We start from the raw sequence: 19,437 nt of genomic DNA on the forward strand, positions 1-19,437 counted from the left end.
CACGGGCTTCATCAATAACTGCATAGATGACGTCGTTCCCACAGTGACTATACGAACGTATCCTAACCAAAAACCATGGATTGCAGGCAATATCTGCACTGGGCTAAAGCTACCGCTTACAAGGAACAGGACACGGACATGGACACGTACAAGAAAATCCGCTATGATCTCCGAGGAGGCATCAAACATGCAAAAGGACAATAAAAGAGGAAGGTGGAATCCTATTACACTGGCTCTGACGCTCGTCGTATGTGACAGGGCTTGCAGATGATAATGGATTACAAATGAAAAACTAGCAGTGAGATGCCCAGGGATGCAGAACTTCCAAATTAGGTAAATGCTTTTATGCTCAGTTCGAGGAATAGAAAACTGAGTCTTGTGTGAAAGCCCCTTTTGTTCCCGAATGACTGTGTCTCACTCTCTATGAGAAAAACTTTAAAACAGGCTAACAATCGCAAGGACGCCGGGCCAGACTGAATACCAGTACTTGTTCTCAAGGCATGCACATACCAGCTGGCAAGTGTCTTCACGGACATTTTCAATATCCCCCTGTCCCAGTGTGTAATCCCAACATGTTTTAAACTGACCGCCACTGTCCATGCTCAGCCCCCTCCTATACTCACTGTTCACCCACGACAGCGTGGCCACGCAAGACTCCAACACCATCAAGTTTAATGACGACACAACGGGGGTAAGCCTGATCACCGATGGCGATGAGACAGCCTATAGGGAGGTCAGAGACTTGGCAGTGTGCTTGCAGGACAACAACCTCTCCCTCAACTTCAGTAACACCAAGGAGCTGATCGTGGACTACAGGAGAAAGGGAGAGCTCGCCCTCATCCATGGGCTGTAGTTGAATGGGTCGAGAGCTTCAAGTGCCATGGCATCCACATCACTAAGGACCTAACATGGTATACACACACCTGCACAGTTGTGAAAAGGGCACGTAAGTGCTTCTTCCCCCTCAGGAGGCTGAACAGATTTGGCATGGGCCCTCAGATCCTGAAAAAGGTATGCAATTCTACAGCCTGAAAAATTGCCAAAGATTCCGGCCACCCATGCCAGGCTGTTCACTCTGCTAACCTCCGAAAATCCGTACCGGATCATCGGCTCACGTTTCAACAGGCTCCAAGACAGCTACTAGTACAAACCATAAGATAGGTAAATGGTTAATTAAATGGTTACCCGGACTATCTGCACTGAACCTATCTTGCACTGACTATATGCACACTCACAATACTATATATACACACACTCACACTACATTGACACTCACAGACACACACACACACACACCGACAAATCACAAAACATACACCGACAAATCACAAAAACACACACACTTTTACATTGATCATATGCTGCTACTACTGTGTTCTTTATTTAATTATTATTGTTATACTGATGCTGATGCTGTTACGTTCCCACAAGACAAACTCTAAATAACTCAGGTGAAACACCTTCCGACTAAGGAGATGGACAAGCCAGCGCAGGCGTAACACCCTCAAAATATCAACAGAAAAACCAAAACCTGTATCAATGCCTAGTAACTTTACCCTACCTTTATGTACCTGGTACCAGTGCCCATTGTTCTGGTACTCTCTGTATAGAGCTCCATTCTTGTCTATTTTTTTCCTCGTTACTTTGGTTTTTCATAAAAAAATATAACTCTGCCTCTCTGGGAAGGGCTTGTAAGCAAGCATCTCACAGTAAAGTCTGCATCCGTTGTATGCTCCGCATGTGACAAATAAAATTTGATTTGATTTGAAACAATAGCAAAGCGGTCACCCTGCCTCTGTTTAGGAAAAAAGCTGAGGGAAGGGCCTGAAAACTTGTAACCACTCTGAAACTCATAGACAGAGCTATGGATGCATGGACTGACCATCCATAATATCAACATTATTTAACCATGTTTTAAGGCTATACAGTGTGAGTGCATTGCAACCAACAGGCGGAATGTAGAGCTGTGTTACACATTACCGCTGGATTTCTTAAAACACTACTGTCATGACGTTGGCATGTTGGTGAGGTTTATGACCCCAATAAATACCTTTCTCCTGTTCCTCTCTCTCTCTACTCTACAGAGTGTCTCTTGGGAAGCCTTTTGTTAACATAGAGAGTCTGAAAACATCAAAAGGGTGGGGACCAGAACCATATTTCGGTAATCCAACCAGTTGAAAATATGCATTGGTACTTAAAGAATATGATATCAGATCAGTTGTCATCTGAGACATTATTACTGATGATAGGATAACATCAACTGTATCTTGGATAGTCTACACATTCTAGTTATCAGATTCACATGGAATTGTTGTGCAATTTAAATGTTAAAATATGAAACTATTTGTGAAAAGATTAAATGTAATTTTAGCTTCTAAATGAGAGAATTGGTTTTCATAAGTGAACAAGGCTCAACTCAGTGGCCCCGCCCATGTGAACAGACATTGGTTGTAAACTATGAAACGCGCCCTTCTCTCCACCACTATATAAGCCCTTTACGAAAATGTAACATTTGTGTTCCTGAGGACGTGAGGACGACGGTCCATACGTTGAAAGGGCTAATATGGCCTATTTATTGCCTTTACCTCCCTTATCTCACCTCATTTGCTCACATTGTATATAGACTTATTTTTGTAATGTATTATTGACTGTATGTTTGTTTTACTCCATGTGTAACTCTGTGTTGTTATATGTGTCGAACTGCTTTGCTTTATCTTGGCCAGGTCGCAGTTGTAAATGAGAACTTGTTCTCAACTTGCCTACCTGGTTAAATAAAGGTGAAATGTAAAAATGTTATTAAAAAATATATATATATCAAACTACAGAACTAAGCCAACTTCAGCGTGAGCGTAAAGTATGGCAACTTGGTATGAACTTTGAACTCTTATTCACTAAAGAAGTGATACCTGCTAGCCGGTGAGTGAGCAGCAGCAGCTGTAAACGTGGGCTAGGAAGGGACGGACAAAGTATCTCTTCTACCAAACACACGACGGTACTTCAACGCATCCGTCCACCAGACATTCTTCAGAGGACAGGAAGATCTCCGTTGGGCAACACGGCCTTCCATCTACGACCAACCTTTTGAAGCACAGCTCAGAGTAAATATTCCTTGCATTTTCCTTTTCCAAATGGGCGGTTATTTAGAATGCATAAGATTCTGTATTTACGATAGCATAGCTTTACAAGGTCCGATCAGAGACCAAATTCCTTTGTTCCTCAGTCTTCCAGCGCTTTCATTCAAAACCCAAACCCCATTTCTTTGTGTAACCAGCCGTCATATCTGTTCCGTCTGCTAGGGACGTTTTCTTTTATGACATAATTAGTAATCAATGTATGACCAATCCTGTGTATGTGTAATTCTGTGTGATTTTTTAGGTATTTAGTAAATAAATAATTAAACCAAATTTTGTATTGCTGATTCAACTTGTTAGCCAGGGTTCGTGAAGATAACCAAGAAATCTACGACTTCAGATGAGACTGAATAAGGTGACGATTAAAAATGGACCGCTTTTGATGTAAAAGATTATCAGGTCTTTAAAAGTTTATTCGGAAGATAACAGCTCTATAAACATTATTTTGTGGTGGCCCGACTTTCTATTTAATTACATTTACATGATTAGTTCAATCAGGTAATATTAATTACAGAGAAATTATTTTATAGAATAGCATGTCATATCACTTAATCCGGCATAGCAAAGACACGACACTACTAACGGGGATTACATGCACCTGCATGTTAAAGCAAGCTTGTTCGCAACCAAAAACCCACAAGAATAAACTAGCAGAGCAGTTGATCTCTCCTTGCTACCATGTCAAGTGATTATAACACCAGACAGCTGCTTCTAGATCCTCTACTCCTGCCCACAATGAAATATTGACCTATCAGGAGCATCAGAAGCTGTAAGGCTGATGAATGTTAAAAAAAAAAGTAGAATAACAATATATACGAATATAGAAGTCCTATAGTGCCTATATTTTATTCAAACAGTTCACCTTACATGGCAATATAATATAACGTATGCCATTTGAAATACATGTAACTTCATTAGCCTACATTTTCATTTGATAAAAACAATATAGATCATAAAACTCAATCACGATTGACTTGATTTAGCTACACATTTCAAATATGCACCGTCCAGGAATATTTTACACCCAATCTTGATAAGAAATTACCAAACCAAACCAAACAGTTTTTATTTTTTTTAAAGTTTAATGGATTACATAGATTGGAAACAAATAAAATAATAAGAGAAGCATACACCAACATTAGTTTACCATTCATACAACGTGTTGGGTAAATTACCACAGTATATTTGCTGTTGTAAACAAGGAAATACTTTATTTCAATTGTACGGAACGATTGTCAAATAGATAAATCGCCAATAGTCTGCTCAAAACACAATACTAAGTTCTTCCGAAACCTCTCTAGGATTGCCCCATGATTTTAAAACATTTACAGAGTTAAATTGCTGTGATGGAAGAAATCTGAAGATGGAGCAACAACATTGTAGTTACTACACAATACTAACCTAATTGAAAAAATGAAAAGAAGGAAATCTGTACAGAATACAAATATTCCAAAACATGCATTCTGTTTGCAATAAGGCATTAAAGTAATACTGGGGGAAAAAAATGGCAAAGAAATAAAGTTTTTGTCCTGAATACAAAGAATTATGTTTGGGTCAGATCTAACACAACACATCAATGATTATCACTCTTCATATTTTCAACCATGGTGGTGGCTGCATTATGTTCTGAATATTCTCGTCATTTGCAAGGATAAGGGAGTTTTTGGGGGGGAATAAAAATAAAGCAAAGGCAAAATCCTAGAGGAAAACCTGCTTCTGACTGCTTTCCAACAGACAGCAGGACAATAACCTAAAACTCAAGGCCAAATAGACTGGAGTTGCTTACCAAGACGACATTGAATGTCCCCGAGTGGCCTAGTTACAGTTTTGACTTAAATCAGCTTAAAAATCTTTGTCAAGACTTGAAAATGGCTGTCTAGCAATCATCAACAACCAACTTGACAGAGCTTAAATAATTTTAAAAGGAATAATGGTAAATGTTCTACAATCCAGGTGTGCAAAGCTCTAAGAGACATATCCATAAAGACTCACAGCTGTAATCATTGACAACGGTGATTCTAACATGTATTGACTCAGGGAGTTGAATACTTATCTAATCAAGACATGTAACTTTTTTATTTTTCATTCACCTTAAAAGAAATGCATAATTTCTTCCACTTTGACATTACATAAAGAAATCTGACAGTTAAATCCATGTTAATCTCTACAAAATGTGGAAAAAGTCAAGGGCTGTGAATAATTTCTGAAAGCACTGTAAGTGAGGAGGACACGTCCCCCAGAACATTCCAGAGGGCTATTTTGTCCCTCACAATCATTTTCAGTCCACTGAATGCTTAGTTCATATAGCCACGTTTTTTTAAGTCACTACTTTTTACTTTTAATTCACTCTGTACTATCCCATGGGCAAATGTTCAAATGCATATCATTGCTCTTACCATACTACACTTGGAAGAGAGAAAAACAATTTAACCTCCAATAGCCGCTAAATAAGGTTGTGTCCAAAAGTGTGGTTTCCGTTTTCTTCCTACAACTTTGGCTCTAAATTTTGAATGGTTTAAGCAATCAGTTACACACACCACACACGGACTTATTACCAGATTATAACAAAATCTTTCTGATGCAAACCATACATCTTTCACGGAAAGGTCTACACTTGTTGTATTCGGTGCATGTGACATTGTTGTATTCGGTGCATGATAAAGTTTGATTTGATTTCAATTGGGTGACCTGATTTGACATATACTGTAATTGTGTGTTATTTTGTGCATTTATTAAGGTAATGGCAGTAAGGGCAAATTCAAATGTTTAATACATTTTTTTTTACACATTTGTTTCTGTGACCCCCGGTGTCTTAACATGAACAATCAAATAGCTTGATTGTCCATGTTATTACTGTCTTAAAACAACGCTATGTGTTAGGGTAGTAGATTAAAAAAAATGTGTTTGTAATAGAAAATCAATGGGCAATTATCTTTTAACCAAGCACTCCACAGAGGAAGAAGGCCATACCTTACTGGTCCCTGGCACAGAAAAATGCTGAAAGAAGCCATGTTTCCTTACCTTGAAAGCAGTCTAAGCAGAGAGGCCAGTTATGCAACTACACTCAAACAGTCAGCAAAACATGAAAAAGTTTGGTTTTTATCCCCCCCAAAAAATTTGCATTCATATAAGTTATAGAAATGGATAGATTTTGGAAGATTTTACACAATTTTTCTAAAGACCTCTTTCTACTGTAAATACAATGTGGGGAAAACATATGTAGAAGTTCAAGCAGTGAAGCTGCGAGAAACCCTAATACATTTGTTGCCGTTATTATTCTTCTTGCGAAATGGAAAATTCTAATGCAAATTCCTGTGAGACTTCCATGCTTTTTCAAAAAGGTAAAGGGCCAAGGGAGACCTGAAATTCGGTACATAGGTCCCTCTCCTCACAAGGAATAAATTTGCCTCAAGGACGCATAAGGTCCACCATTAAGGAATTTTCACAATTTAAAAAATTGTGAAAGACAGTTTAAACGCTACTCTTCTGGCACCGAAAGACCGGTGTGCACGAAACTTTATTAGTGGCCTCTATGGACAAAGGACTCTCAACACAATATTTTCCAGACTAGTAGCTCAAATACATGGCCTCTTCTGACCAATAAACTTTCACATGGGCATGGTCTGGCATATACATGCATATAAATCATATATTCATATTTTAATTGTAACTTATACATTCTGTATGTTCCTAACAATGTCAAGACTCAACAAATGCAAGCATATTCAGATGGCCACAACGTTGCGCTATAACGGGCACATTTATATCTCTTGATCTGTTTGACGTAGAGTGATAACATTTGACACACATGTTCACATGTTCAGGGATGTGAGTCTAGCTCATCCCAAACCCAACCCCCCCGAAGGACACAAATTCATATACAGGTTTTTGTAGAGGTGCGAGGGCTGCCACACTAGGTGCCAGGAGACCTGTTGTTCTGAGGTGTGACACTGGGCAAGAATGGTCAAATACCAGGGGAAGTCTTTATCTGTATATTTCCGTATATCTGAAATTGTATGCTCCAGATACGTATGTCCTTAATTTCACATACAGAGCTAGGATATGCTCCGTGATGGGACAGTTTCTACATGCTTCCAATCCGGACCTCAGAAATCACCCTGCTACCATATGAGTCCAGGGAGATATCTGGGGTGAGATACGTTCAAGACGCACCAAAAATACTATTTCAGAATGTGGGGGGGACAAAGTTGCGCCCCTGCACATCACAATGTCACAGATGTCTCACGTTTTAAAGGGAGCGTGCTATTGGCATGTTGACTGCAGGAACGTATACCAGAGCTGTGGCAGATCATCTAATGTTCATTTCCAACATCTTTTTAGAGAATTTGGCTGTAGGTCCAATCGTCCTCACAACACGCGCAACTACACCAGTCCAGGACTTCGACATCCAGCTTCTTCACCTGCGGAATCGTCTGAAATCAGACACCCGGGCAGCTGATGAAACTGAGGAGTATTTTGGTCTGTAATAAATCCCTTTTGTGGGGAAAAACCTGTTCTGATTGGCTGGGCCTACAACCTCAGTGGGTGGGCCTATGCCCTGCCAGGCCCACCCATGGCTGCGCCCTTGCCAATGATGACCCATGGCTGCGCCCTTGCCAATGATGACCCATGGCTGCGCCCTTGCCCTTGCCCGGATGAGCCCCCACTTATGTTACGAATCCCTTTGGCCCGACAGTCTAGGGGGGATGGTAATGGGACCCGTAACACAACTCATGCAAATTATAGTGAAAACGTAACAGTGAGAACAAATAACACAGACAACTTAATTACCGTCAAACACTAAATGTTTATTTATAAACACACGGTAAATGGGGGGGAGCAGGAAAAAGGGGCTGAGCGGGACCCAAGGAATGAAAGAATAATAATTCAAAAACACCCCTAAGCTAGACTAGCCTACTTCACAAACAGCTAACTAACCAAAAATACAGGGGGTGGTCCGCCCAGTTCTAACTAGTGTTTTTAACAATGTTTAACTACGGGTAGTGTAGCCCAAGGGCGACTTGTCTGATTACCCCCTTTTCCCACCATCAAACAAACACTCAAACACCATAACCAAAACAATACTCACAGGTGGGGACAAAGTGACATGTAGCTGCAAACCACACAAGCGATCTACAGACAGAAGGCATGTTACAAAGAGATTGAGCTGGGGAGACAACAACTGACAGGGGTTTTAAACCAAGGGAAAGGGACTGTGATTGGGTAAGGGAAAAGGAGCAGGTGTCTTCCGATTAGCGACTGATTGATGACTGATTGGGGAATGATTATTGTCACCTGTGAGTAGGGGAGAAGGAGAGAAAAGAAATACACACAGGATACACACAGAACACTTGTATCCGTAACACATGTGAAATCCATCGATTAGGGCCTAGTGAATTTATTTCAATTGACTGAATTGTTAAGATTTCCCTTCACTGGAACTAAGGGGCCTAGCCATAAAAAAACAGCCACAGACCATTATTCCTCCTCCACTAAACTTTACAGTTGACACTATGCATTGGAGGAGGTAGCGTTCTCCGGCATCCGCTGGATGTTCCAGAGTCCATGGCGGCGAGCTTTGCATCATTCCAGCCAACGCTTGACATTGCGCATGGTGATTTTAGGCTTGTGTGCGGCTGCTCGGCCATGGGAACCCATTTCATGAAGCTCCCAACTAACAGTTTTTGTGCTGATGTTGCTTCCAGGGGCAGTTTGGAACTCGGTAGTGAGTGCTGCAACCGAGAACAGACGATTTTTATTCTCCACGCACTTCAGCACTCGCCGGTCCCGTTCTTTGACCTTGTGTGGCTTATCACTTCGCAGCCGAGCCGTTGTTACTCCTAGACGTTTCCACTTCACAATAACAGCACTTACAGTTGACCAGGGCAGCTCTAACATGGAAGAAATTTGACGAGCTGACTTCTTGGAATGTGCCATTCTATGATGGTAGCACATTGAAAGTCACTGAGCTCTTCAGTAAGGTCATTCTACTGCCAATGTTTGTCTGGGGAGATTGCATGGCTGTGTGCTCGATTGTATACACCTGTGAGCAACGGGTGTAGACGAAATAGCTAAATCCACTAATTTGAAGGGGTGTCCACATACTTTTGAATATATAGTGTGTACATTTTTACTCAGTAAAATCGTTGACATTTTTTCATGTTGTGTTTATATTTTTGTTCAGCATATACACTGTGATGTACAGTATGTCCAAATTCAGAATCAAGAGAGGAGGTTAGGGGAGGAGAGGAATGATTTGGTTTGTCGTTTCTCCTGAAGGAGGCTAGAGGAGGAGAGGAATGATTTGGTTTGTCGTTTCTCCTGAAGGAGGCTAGGGGAGGAGAGGAATGATTTGGTTTTGCGCTCCTCCTGAAGGAGGCTAGGGGAGGAGAGGAATGATTTGGTTTTGCGCTCCTCCTGAAGGAGGCTAGGGGAGGAGAGGAATGATTTGGTTTGTCGTTTCTCCTGAAGGAGGCTAGGGGAGGAGAGGAATGATTTGGTTTGACGTTTCTCCTGAAGGAGGCTAGGGGAGGAGAGGAATGATTTGGTTTGACGTTTCTCCTGAAGGAGGCTAGGGGAGGAGAGGAATGATTTGGTTTGACGTTTCTCCTGAAGGAGGCTAGAGGAGGAGAGGAATGATTTGGTTTGACGTTTCTCCTGAAGGAGGCTAGGGGAGGAGAGGAATGATTTGGTTTTGCGCTCCTCCTGAAGGAGGCTAGGGGAGGAGAGGAATGATTTGGTTTGACGTTTCTCCTGAAGGAGGCTAGGGGAGGAGAGGAATGATTTGGTTTTGCGCTCCTCCTGAAGGAGGCTAGGGGAGGAGAGGAATGATTTGGTTTTGCGCTCCTCCTGAAGGAGGCTAGGGGAGGAGAGGAATGATTTGGTTTGACGTTTCTCCTGAAGGAGGCTAGGGGAGGAGAGGAATGATTTGGTTTGACGTTTCTCCTGAAGGAGGCTAGGGGAGGAGAGGAATGATTTGGTTTTGCGCTCCTCCTGAAGGAGGCTAGGGGAGGAGAGGAATGATTTGGTTTGACGTTTCTCCTGAAGGAGGCTAGGGGAGGAGAGGAATGATTTGGTTTTGCGCTCCTCCTGAAGGAGGCTAGAGGAGGAGAGGAATGATTTTGGTTTGGCGTTTCTCCTGAAGGAGATTAGGGGAGGAGAGGAATGACTCAGTTTATTTGTCACGTGCACAGGATACAACAGGGGTAAAACAGTATGGTAAAATAATTACTTTCAAGCTCTTTCCCAACAATACAGTATTTAACATCAAAGCGTAACTGACTAAATAATGAAAGACAAGCACTGTAGTTTTGAATTCTGTTGAGTTAGTGTGAAGAGGTGAACACATTATTGCTGTCTATGAATAAGGACAAACCACCTGGTACCAACAACCTGAATGGTAAATTACTGAGGTTGGCAGCAGAACACATTGCGACTCCTATTTGCCACTTCTTCAGTTGAACTCTAAAAGTCCAAGCCGTTGATATTGAATTTGGCCTTCACTACCATAGCCCATAGAAACGCATTGAATAACACAGTCATCAATGGCAAAAATGACAGTCAAAAAATGAATGATAAGGAATAAGGTTTTGAAGCGTCTGTTATGGATTTACATCCTCTGTCTTATCATGGATCGAGAGTTACTTAAAGTTGAAGTCGTAAGTTTACACACACCTTAGCCAAATACATTTAAACTCAGTTTTTCACAATTCCTGACATTTAATCTGAATAAACATTTGCTGTTTTAGGTAAATTAGGATCACCACTTTATTTTAAGAATGTGAAATGTCAGAATAATAGTAGAGAGAATGATTTATTTCAGCTTGTATTTCTTTCATCAGATTCCCAGTGGGTCCGAAGTTTACATACACTCAATTAGTATTTGGTAGCATTGCCTTTAAATTGTTTAACTTGGGTCAAACGTTTCCACAAGCTTCCCACAATAAGTTGGGTGAATTTTGGCCCATTTCTCTTGACAGAGCTGGTGTAACTGAGTCAGGTTTGTAGGACTCCTTGCTCGTACACGCTTTTTCAGTTCTGCCCAAAAATGTTCAATAGGATTGAGGTCAGGGCTTTGTGATGGCCACTCCAATACCTTGACTTTGTTGTCCTTAAGCCATTTTGCCACAACTTTGGAAGTATGCTTGGGGTCATTGTCCATTTGGAAGACCCATTTGCGACCAAGCTTAAACTTCCTGACTGATGTCTTGAGATGTTGCTTCAATATATCCACATCATTTTCCGTCCTCATGGGGCCATCTATTTTGTGAAGTGCACCAGTCCCTCCTGCAGCAAAGCGCTCCCACAACATGAAGCTGCCACCCCCGTGCTTCACAGTTGGGATGGTGTTCTTCGGCTTGCAAGCTTCCCCCTGTTTCCTCCAAACATAACGATGGTCATTATGGCCAAACAGTTCTATTTTTGTTTCATCAGACCAGAGGACATTTCTCCAAAAAGTACGATCTTTGTCCACATGTGCAGTTACAAACTGTAGTCTGGCTTTTTTATGCCGGTTTTGGAGCAGTGGCTTATTCCTTGCTGAGCGGCCTTTCAGGTTATGTCGATATAGGACTCGTTTTACTGTGGATATTGTGGATACTTTTGTATCTGTTTCCTCCAGCATCTTCACAAGGTCCTTTGCTGTTGTTCTGGGATTGGTTTGCACATTTCACACCAAAGTACGTTCATCTCTAGGAGACAGAACGAGTCTCCTTCCTGAGCGGTATGACGTGTTCCCATGGTGTTTATACTTGCATACTATTGTTTGTACAGATGAAGGTAGTACCTTCAGACGTTTGGAAATTGCTCCCAAGGATGAACCAGACTTGTGGAGGTCTGCATTATCTTTTCTGAGGTCTTGGCTGATTTCTTTTGATTTTCCCATGATGTCAAGCAAAGAGGCACTGAGTTTGAATGTAGGCCTTGAAATACATCCACAGGTACACCTCCAATTGACTCAAAATATGTCAATTAGTCAACAGAAGCTTCTAAAGCCATGATATAATTTTCTGGAATTTTCCAAGCTGTTTGAAGGCACAGTCAACTTAGTGTATGTAAACTTCTGACCCTCTGGAATTGTGATACAGTGAATTCTAAGTGAAATAATCTGTCTGTAAACAATTGTTGGAAAAATGATTTGTGTCATGCACAAAGTAGATGTCCTAACCGACTTGCCAAAACTATAGATTGTTAACAAGAAATTTGTGGAGTGGTTAAAAAACTAGTTTGAATGCAAGACCATAGTGTAACGATTGTCGTCTGGAGAAGGAGAAGAGGACCAAGGTGCAGCGTGGTAAGTATTCATAAATACGTTTCTTTAATAAATATGAACACTAACAAAACAACAACACGACAAACGAACAGTTCTGAAAGGTGACGACAAACACTAAACAGAAAATAAACACCCACAAACCAAAGTGGGAAAACAGGCTACCTAAGTATGGCTCTCAATCAGAGACAACGATAGTCAGCTGCCTCTGATTGAGAACCATACCAGGCCAAACACATAGAAATAGAAAACCTAGACCTACAACATAGAATACCCACCCACATCACACCCTGACCAAACTAAAAATAGAAACATACAAAGCAATCTACGGTCAGGGCGTGACACATAAGACTTATCCTTAACTTTTGAAGTAGATAGTGAATGTCAGACACAATATCAGATGTGTCCCATTCTCTATGTTATGCGTTGTGAGCCCTGGTCAAAGTGCAGTACATAGGGAATAGGGAGCCATTTGGAGGACATGCATATTCCTGTGTGCTAGGCTAATCTCCTCTATATGGTGGAAAAGATGATACCTGTTATTCCTGTGTGCTAGGCTAATCTCCTCCATGTGCTGGAAGAGATCATACCTGATATTCCTCAGCCCTTCATTAGCTGAATCTGCTCTAATGTAATAGTACTGGAATACATCAGATAAGTGGAATGGGGGGTACTCAAAGAGAGGTTTAGGAAACACTGCACTCATCTGCACTCTGAAGTACTCCGTGAATTTGTCTTGATGGCTTCTCTTTCACTGTCTGTCTGTATATCTGTGTGTCTCTCTCTTTCTCTCTCAGGAGACTATCAACATGGTGATGTTGACCATTCTTCTGCTGGTCAGTGCTGCCTTTGCACTGGGTGATACCCTAACACTGGACGAAGCATGTAAGAGAGTTCACCTCACGCTTTACAGCATTCATTCAATCAGTCATTCATTTATTAATTATGTATTGTTGTAGCAGGTGTGTGTGTGTGTGTGTGTGTGTGTGTGTGTGTGTGTGTGTGTGTGTGTGTGTGTGTGTGTGCGCGCGTGCGTGCGTGCGTGCGTGCGTGCGTGCGTGCGTGCGTGCGTGCGTGCGTGCGTGCGTGCGGAATGACTGATCTACAAATAATATTGAGTAGTTATTTATGATGCCAGGTGATTTGTAGATCAGTCAGTCTCGACCCACCTTGAAAGTCGGCTGCAATTTCTAACATGCCCTGTGTCTTCTCCTTACAGATGCTATGATGGAATCTGCAGCAGATAAAAAAAGCCCCACAGACTGGTTCCAGTTTAATTCACGCTGCTTCATGTTTGTTGAGACTGCAAGGACATGGCCTGAAGCAGAGGTATAATTCTTAGCTCTACTGTGAATTAAAGAAGTTCAATTGAATTCAACTGGCTTATTTGGTTTGACAATACATTAAAGGGGATTCGGCCTTATCTAAACAGGCACATGCCTCATGTAAAGTACTGAACCTCCCCTTTAAGTTATTGTCTAATTAGAATTTTCTATGGTCTTTGCAATATTTATTTAATGTGTCGAGTCAGAACTCCTGTATATTGGAACCCACAGGCCATGGGTTAAGACAGAGATAAACTAATACCTCGAAGAGCCTATTTCAAAGAATATTAGTTGTGATGGCCAATATTTAATTGTGAGAGTCCAGAACACACATTCTCACAAAGACAGGACAACTGACTAATACCTACATTATGACATGTCTTTGTCCCTGTCTACGGCTTGCTCTAGCGCCACTGTATGTTCCTTGGAAGAAAACTGACGTCTGTGCAGAACACTGTGAAGTACCTTGAAGCAAACCTGGCGTCTGTGCACAGCTCTGAGGAGTCCCAATTTCTACAGGCGGTGGTGTTGATCAAGACTGGCGATTTCCCTCTGACCTGGATTGGAGGATATGATGCTGTTCAGGCAAATGTGGAAAAGGTACCCAATTGTCATATTTGAGTAAAAGTTAAAATACCTTAATAGAAAATTACTACAGTAAAAGTGAAATGTTTACTCTCCCTGGACAGTTCAGCTAGAGTATACTCACAGATTTAGAGGATTTTTGGTATGCTCATCAATATGTCAAGGGCCACTTGTGAAGTCAGGGACCATATAATTTACGCCTGACACGATCAAATCAAATTTTATTCGTCACATGCGCCGAATACAAAAGGTGTAGACCTTACAGTGAAATGCTTACTTACGAGCCCCTAACCGACAATGACATTTTTAAAAATACGGATAAGAATAAGAAAAAGTAACAAGTAATTAAAGAGCAGCAGCAAAATACAATAGAGAGACTATATACAGGGGGTACCGGTACAGAGTCAATGTGTGGGGGCACCGGTTATATGGACATGTAGGTAGAGTTATTAAAGTGACTTTGCATAGATGATAACAACAGAGAGTAGCAGCAGTGTAAAAGAGGGGGCGAGGGGGCAATGCAAATAGTCTGGGTAGCCATTTGATTAGACATTCAGGAGTCTTATGGCTTGGGGGTAGAGGCTGTTCAGAAGCCTCCTGGACCTAGACTTGCCATGCGGTAGCCGCTTGCCGGTAGCAGAGAGAACAGTCTATGACTAGACTGGCTGGAGTCTGACAATTTTTAGGGCCTTCCTCTGACACCGCCAGGTATAGAGGTTCTGGGTGGCAGGAAGCTTGGCCCCAGTGATGTACTACCCTCTGTAGTATCTCTTTGCTCTTAATTTACTTTACTCTTAATTCTTGCCTAATATCTTGGCATGCATTATTTTTTTTATTTTTTTTACCAATTCTGATATTTTGAATAATGTGATAGGCATTCTGCACTGAGTCACACGGTATAATATATATATATTTTAATATATATATTTTTTTTACTGAACACTATTGAAGTTGACATAGCCCCTAGATGCTGTCAATTGCCCAACTTTTTTAAGAATTGCATATTTTTTTACCAAACATGATATTCCGCTTGAAATAACATGATGTAGATTAATGAAATAATCAAAAGAAAAATATGTGATTATTTATTAGCCTAGTGGTTAGCAGTATTTAGGCATTTCATGTGAATAAGGCCTCATGTGAAATCATTGTCTAAAGCACAAGAGATACTGTTGCATGTAGGTCTAGATTATTTGTGGGTTGATCATATAGAAATATCATAACATTATGTTAACAACTCCAAAGCAAAGTCCTGTCTATGGTGGAGGAAGCACTGACTCACTGCCTTTTTCTATTATCAAGACACCTGCTGGTAACAACTCCTAACTGGTTAGGACTGCTCATGAGGTGTCCTAAATATCTATAGGTGTGACTCTTATGACTAATGAGGCTTCATGTATAGCTTTTATTTTTATCCATAAGAGTAGGAGTAAAATGTCTCTATTCTCATAACTTACAACCAATACTCTACTCTGAGACGCTTTGTGGATACGGCCCCAGATCTAGGATTGGAAGATCTTATAGATACCCACTGCAGTAGCCACTGACACACAGTGGGTTGTAGTGGGATAGCATAGTAGGCTATAGTGAGTACTATGGCATCATAAGTCATTAATTGTTTTAATATCTAAATATGTTTAAGTTTTAACATTCTGAAAGTTCTCTGGCAGTGATTTCAGTTTATATTGTTGAAGTCTGCGTTACACCATTTAAATGAATGAGGAAAGAACAAGCTATATAGTTTAAAAAATATGAATGGAAGCAAAAAGCTGTTTTGAAGCAATGTAAGTTGAGTCAGTCTGCACATTTCCATGTTGAGTTGGTGCTTGTATCGTAAATGGATCAAGAGCACTGGCTAATCTGAATGCGCCTTTGAAGTCTATGGAGCTTTTATGCACATTTTAAATGGTTATTGTTCAAAAAGTACAAGAAGTATCAACAATCTTTTGACCAGCAATCTATATAATTTGAGTCCGTCTGTACATCAGCCTGTACATGTCAATGTTGATTTAATGTTTGTAGCATTAACATTTCAAGAGCAGTAGATCATCCAAATAGTTCCCACTGAATCCTATGGAGCTTTTATGTGAATTTAAAACGGTTATAGTTCAAAAAGTATAAATGGTATCAAAAAGTAAGCTATTCCAGACCAGTCTGCCCATTTTGAAGTTTGTATGGCATTTCTAGCTTAAAGCTGGAATCCATAATATTGAAATGGCCACTTACGTTTGCGATATTACAACAAAGAACTTACTTCAAACAGCGGACTTTTCAAACAGCACTTACACTAAAAGGGCATTATCATATTTTTCACAGAATTATTCCAATCCTCATAGAGCGGAAATATATATATATATAGTTGAAGTCGGAAGTTTACATACACTTAGGTTGGAGTCATTAAAACTCGTTTTTCAACCACTCCACAAATTTCTTGTTAACAAACTATAGTTTGGGCAAGTCGGTGAGGACATCTACTTTGTGCATGACACAAATCATTTTTCCAACAATTGTTTACAGACAGATTATTTCACTTATAATTCACTGTATCACAATTCCAGTGGGTCAGACGTTTACATACACTAAGTTGACTGTGCCTTTAAACAGCTTGGAAAATTCCAGAAAATTATGCCATGGCTTTAGAAGCTTCTGATAGGCTAATTGACATCATTTGAGTTAATTGGAGGTGTACCTGTGGATGCATTTCAATGCCTACCTTCAAACTCAGTGCCTCTTTGCTTGACATCATGGGAAAATTAAAATAAATCAGACAAAAAAGAATTGTAAACCTCCACAAGTCTGGTTCATCCTTGGGAGCAATTTCCAAACACCTGAAGGTACCACGTTCATCTGTAGAAACAATAGTATGCAAGTTTAAACACCATGGGACCACGCAGCCGTCATACAAAAGCTCTGTCAGGAGGAATGGGCCAAAATTCACCCAACTTATTGTGGGAAGCTTGTGGAAGGTTTCCTGAAAAGTTTGACCCAAGTTAAACTATTTAAAGGAAATGTTACCAAATACTAATTGAGTGTATGTAAACTTCTGACCCACTGGGTAGGTGATGAAAGAAATAAAAGCTGAAATAAATCATTCTCTCTACTATTATTCTGACATTTCACATTCTTAAAATAAAGTGGTGATCCTAACTGACCTAAGACAGGGAATTTGTACTAGGATTAAATGTGAGGAATTGTGAAAAACTGAGTTTAAATGTATTTGGCTAAGGTGTATGTAAACTTCCGACTTCAACTGTACATATACAGCACAGGGAAATCTAGTTTTTTACTGCACTGGACCTTTAAGGATTTTATCAAGAGTGGAAAGGGAAATATTCTTGAACTGTAGGCTACACATTTGACATTTGAAACTATATAAATTGGGATTGTGTTGGATTTTTTTATCGAACCATGTTGTAATTTAAAGTTTCACAAATTCTATATATTTATTATTTATTTTTAGCGTGTTCGTGGTAGTGAAGGGTAACTTTTCCATTGTTTATTAATAGAACAACGGGATAAAACTCAATATAAACCTTTACATTTCTTCCAGGTATACAGTTATTAGGCCAGTAGGCCTACAGTGGCATAGTGTACTTTGCTGAAGAAACAATGTCTGAATTGGAATGTGATAGGGAGAGTCATTTCTTATTCTTTGGAAGTCGTTATCTTAAAGCTGGAATCATTAATGGTGAAACAGCCACATTGGTTTGCGATATTACAACAACAAAGATGTTACTGCAAACAACGAACACTGCAATGTTTTTAACATGCTGCACAACGCTCCTCAGCTCTGCTACAAAAACAATAACAATGGTGGTGGGGTGGTCAGTGGTGCCGTTTCCCTCTACTGCGGATTCCATCTTTAAACAGTTGTAGACATGTTATGACCATCATTTTGACCATTGAAGTCTATGGCCATTGAAATTCATTGGGATTTTTGAAAATGTGGAAGAATATTTTTTTTTTAAGCAACGGTATCAGTGCCAGTCTGCACATTCAGCAATACTGAGACCTCACTTCTTCCCCACAGGACAGGCTATGGTTCTGGAGTGACGGATCTAAATTTGATCATCAGAACTGGGCGAAAGACGAGCCCAATAACTATAAGGGTGCCAGAGAGCCATGTGTTCAGATGAACTTTGGAGGTACAGTAAGCCCACTATCATTCACTGATCCATTCATTAAATTAAACGTTATTCATAGTAAGTATAACAAATAAATCTGACACACACTTTTATTACACTTTTTGTGTGTATATCTGAATTGATTTGAGAGGTAATTTCTATTCTGTGTTTCCGCTTAAGATAAACATGCCTGGAATGATGAATTATGTGGAAGGAGATTTCCCTCGGTATGCTCCATAAGAAATTGTTCAAACTATCAATGAAACCAAAAATTCTACTCTGTAGTGTCAGCATCCTAAATGAACATATTTTATGGTAAAATCAAATACTTTTTGAAGATTATTTGTTTCTGTAAAATGAAAGTTTTAGTTACTTGTTGTACATAAATGTTGAGTTGTAACGGCTTTCTAGCTCTTCCTCGGACGAGGAGAGGAGAGAGGGATCGGAAGACCAATGTGCAGCGAGGTATGATGACATAATGATTTATTATACAAAACGACGAAACACGAAATAACACTCTAGTAATACAAAATAACAAAACGAACTAAACAGACCTAAACTTATGAACTTACATGAAACGAAGAACACACGAACAGGAACAGACAAACCGAAACAGTCCCGTGTGGTAACATGTACTGACACGGAAGACAACCACCCACAACAAACAATGTGAAACAACCTACCTTAATATGACTCTCAATCAGAGGAAACGCCAAACACCTGCCTCTAATTGAGAGCCATACCAGGCAACCCATTAACCCAACATAGAAAACACATAACATAGACTACCCACCCAAAACTCACGCCCTGACCAATTAAACACATACCAAACAACAGAAAACAGGTCAGGAACGTGACAGAACCCCCCCCCCCTCAAGGTGCGAACTCCGGGCGCACCCCTACAACTCAAGGGGAGGGTCTGGGTGGGCATCTGTCCGCGGTGGCGGCTCCGGCGGTGGACGAGGACACCACTCCACCACTGTCTTTGTCCCTCTCCTTCGCGT

General features: G+C 40.5%; 1 protein-coding gene across 1 annotated transcript; it reads left to right on the forward strand.

Annotated features, from left to right (window-relative positions):
• Positions 1-598: 598 nt before the first annotated feature.
• Positions 599-18,673, forward strand: LOC120051725 (ladderlectin-like). The gene is made up of 6 exons (XM_038998612.1): positions 599-691; positions 13,197-13,284; positions 13,619-13,728; positions 14,133-14,309; positions 18,340-18,459; positions 18,614-18,673. The coding sequence occupies exons 1-6, from the start codon at positions 599-601 to the stop codon at positions 18,671-18,673; spliced, it is 648 nt and encodes a 215-aa protein (XP_038854540.1).
• Positions 18,674-19,437: the final 764 nt, after the last annotated feature.

This window comes from Salvelinus namaycush, chromosome 8 (genome assembly GCF_016432855.1).
Source record: "Salvelinus namaycush isolate Seneca chromosome 8, SaNama_1.0, whole genome shotgun sequence".
NCBI lineage: Eukaryota > Metazoa > Chordata > Actinopteri > Salmoniformes > Salmonidae > Salvelinus > Salvelinus namaycush.

What these genes read in the sequence shown, in the direction of transcription:
- LOC120051725 (XM_038998612.1), top strand. Translation starts at nt 599, where the DNA reads ATGCTCAGCCCCCTCCTATACTCACTGTTCACCCACGACAGCGTGGCC. An exon ending in TTAATGACGACACAACGGGG is followed by an intron (nt 692 to 13,196) that starts GTAAGCCTGATC and finishes TTTCTCTCTCAG; the next exon opens with GAGACTATCAACATGGTGAT. An exon ending in CCTAACACTGGACGAAGCAT is followed by an intron (nt 13,285 to 13,618) that starts GTAAGAGAGTTC and finishes TTCTCCTTACAG; the next exon opens with ATGCTATGATGGAATCTGCA.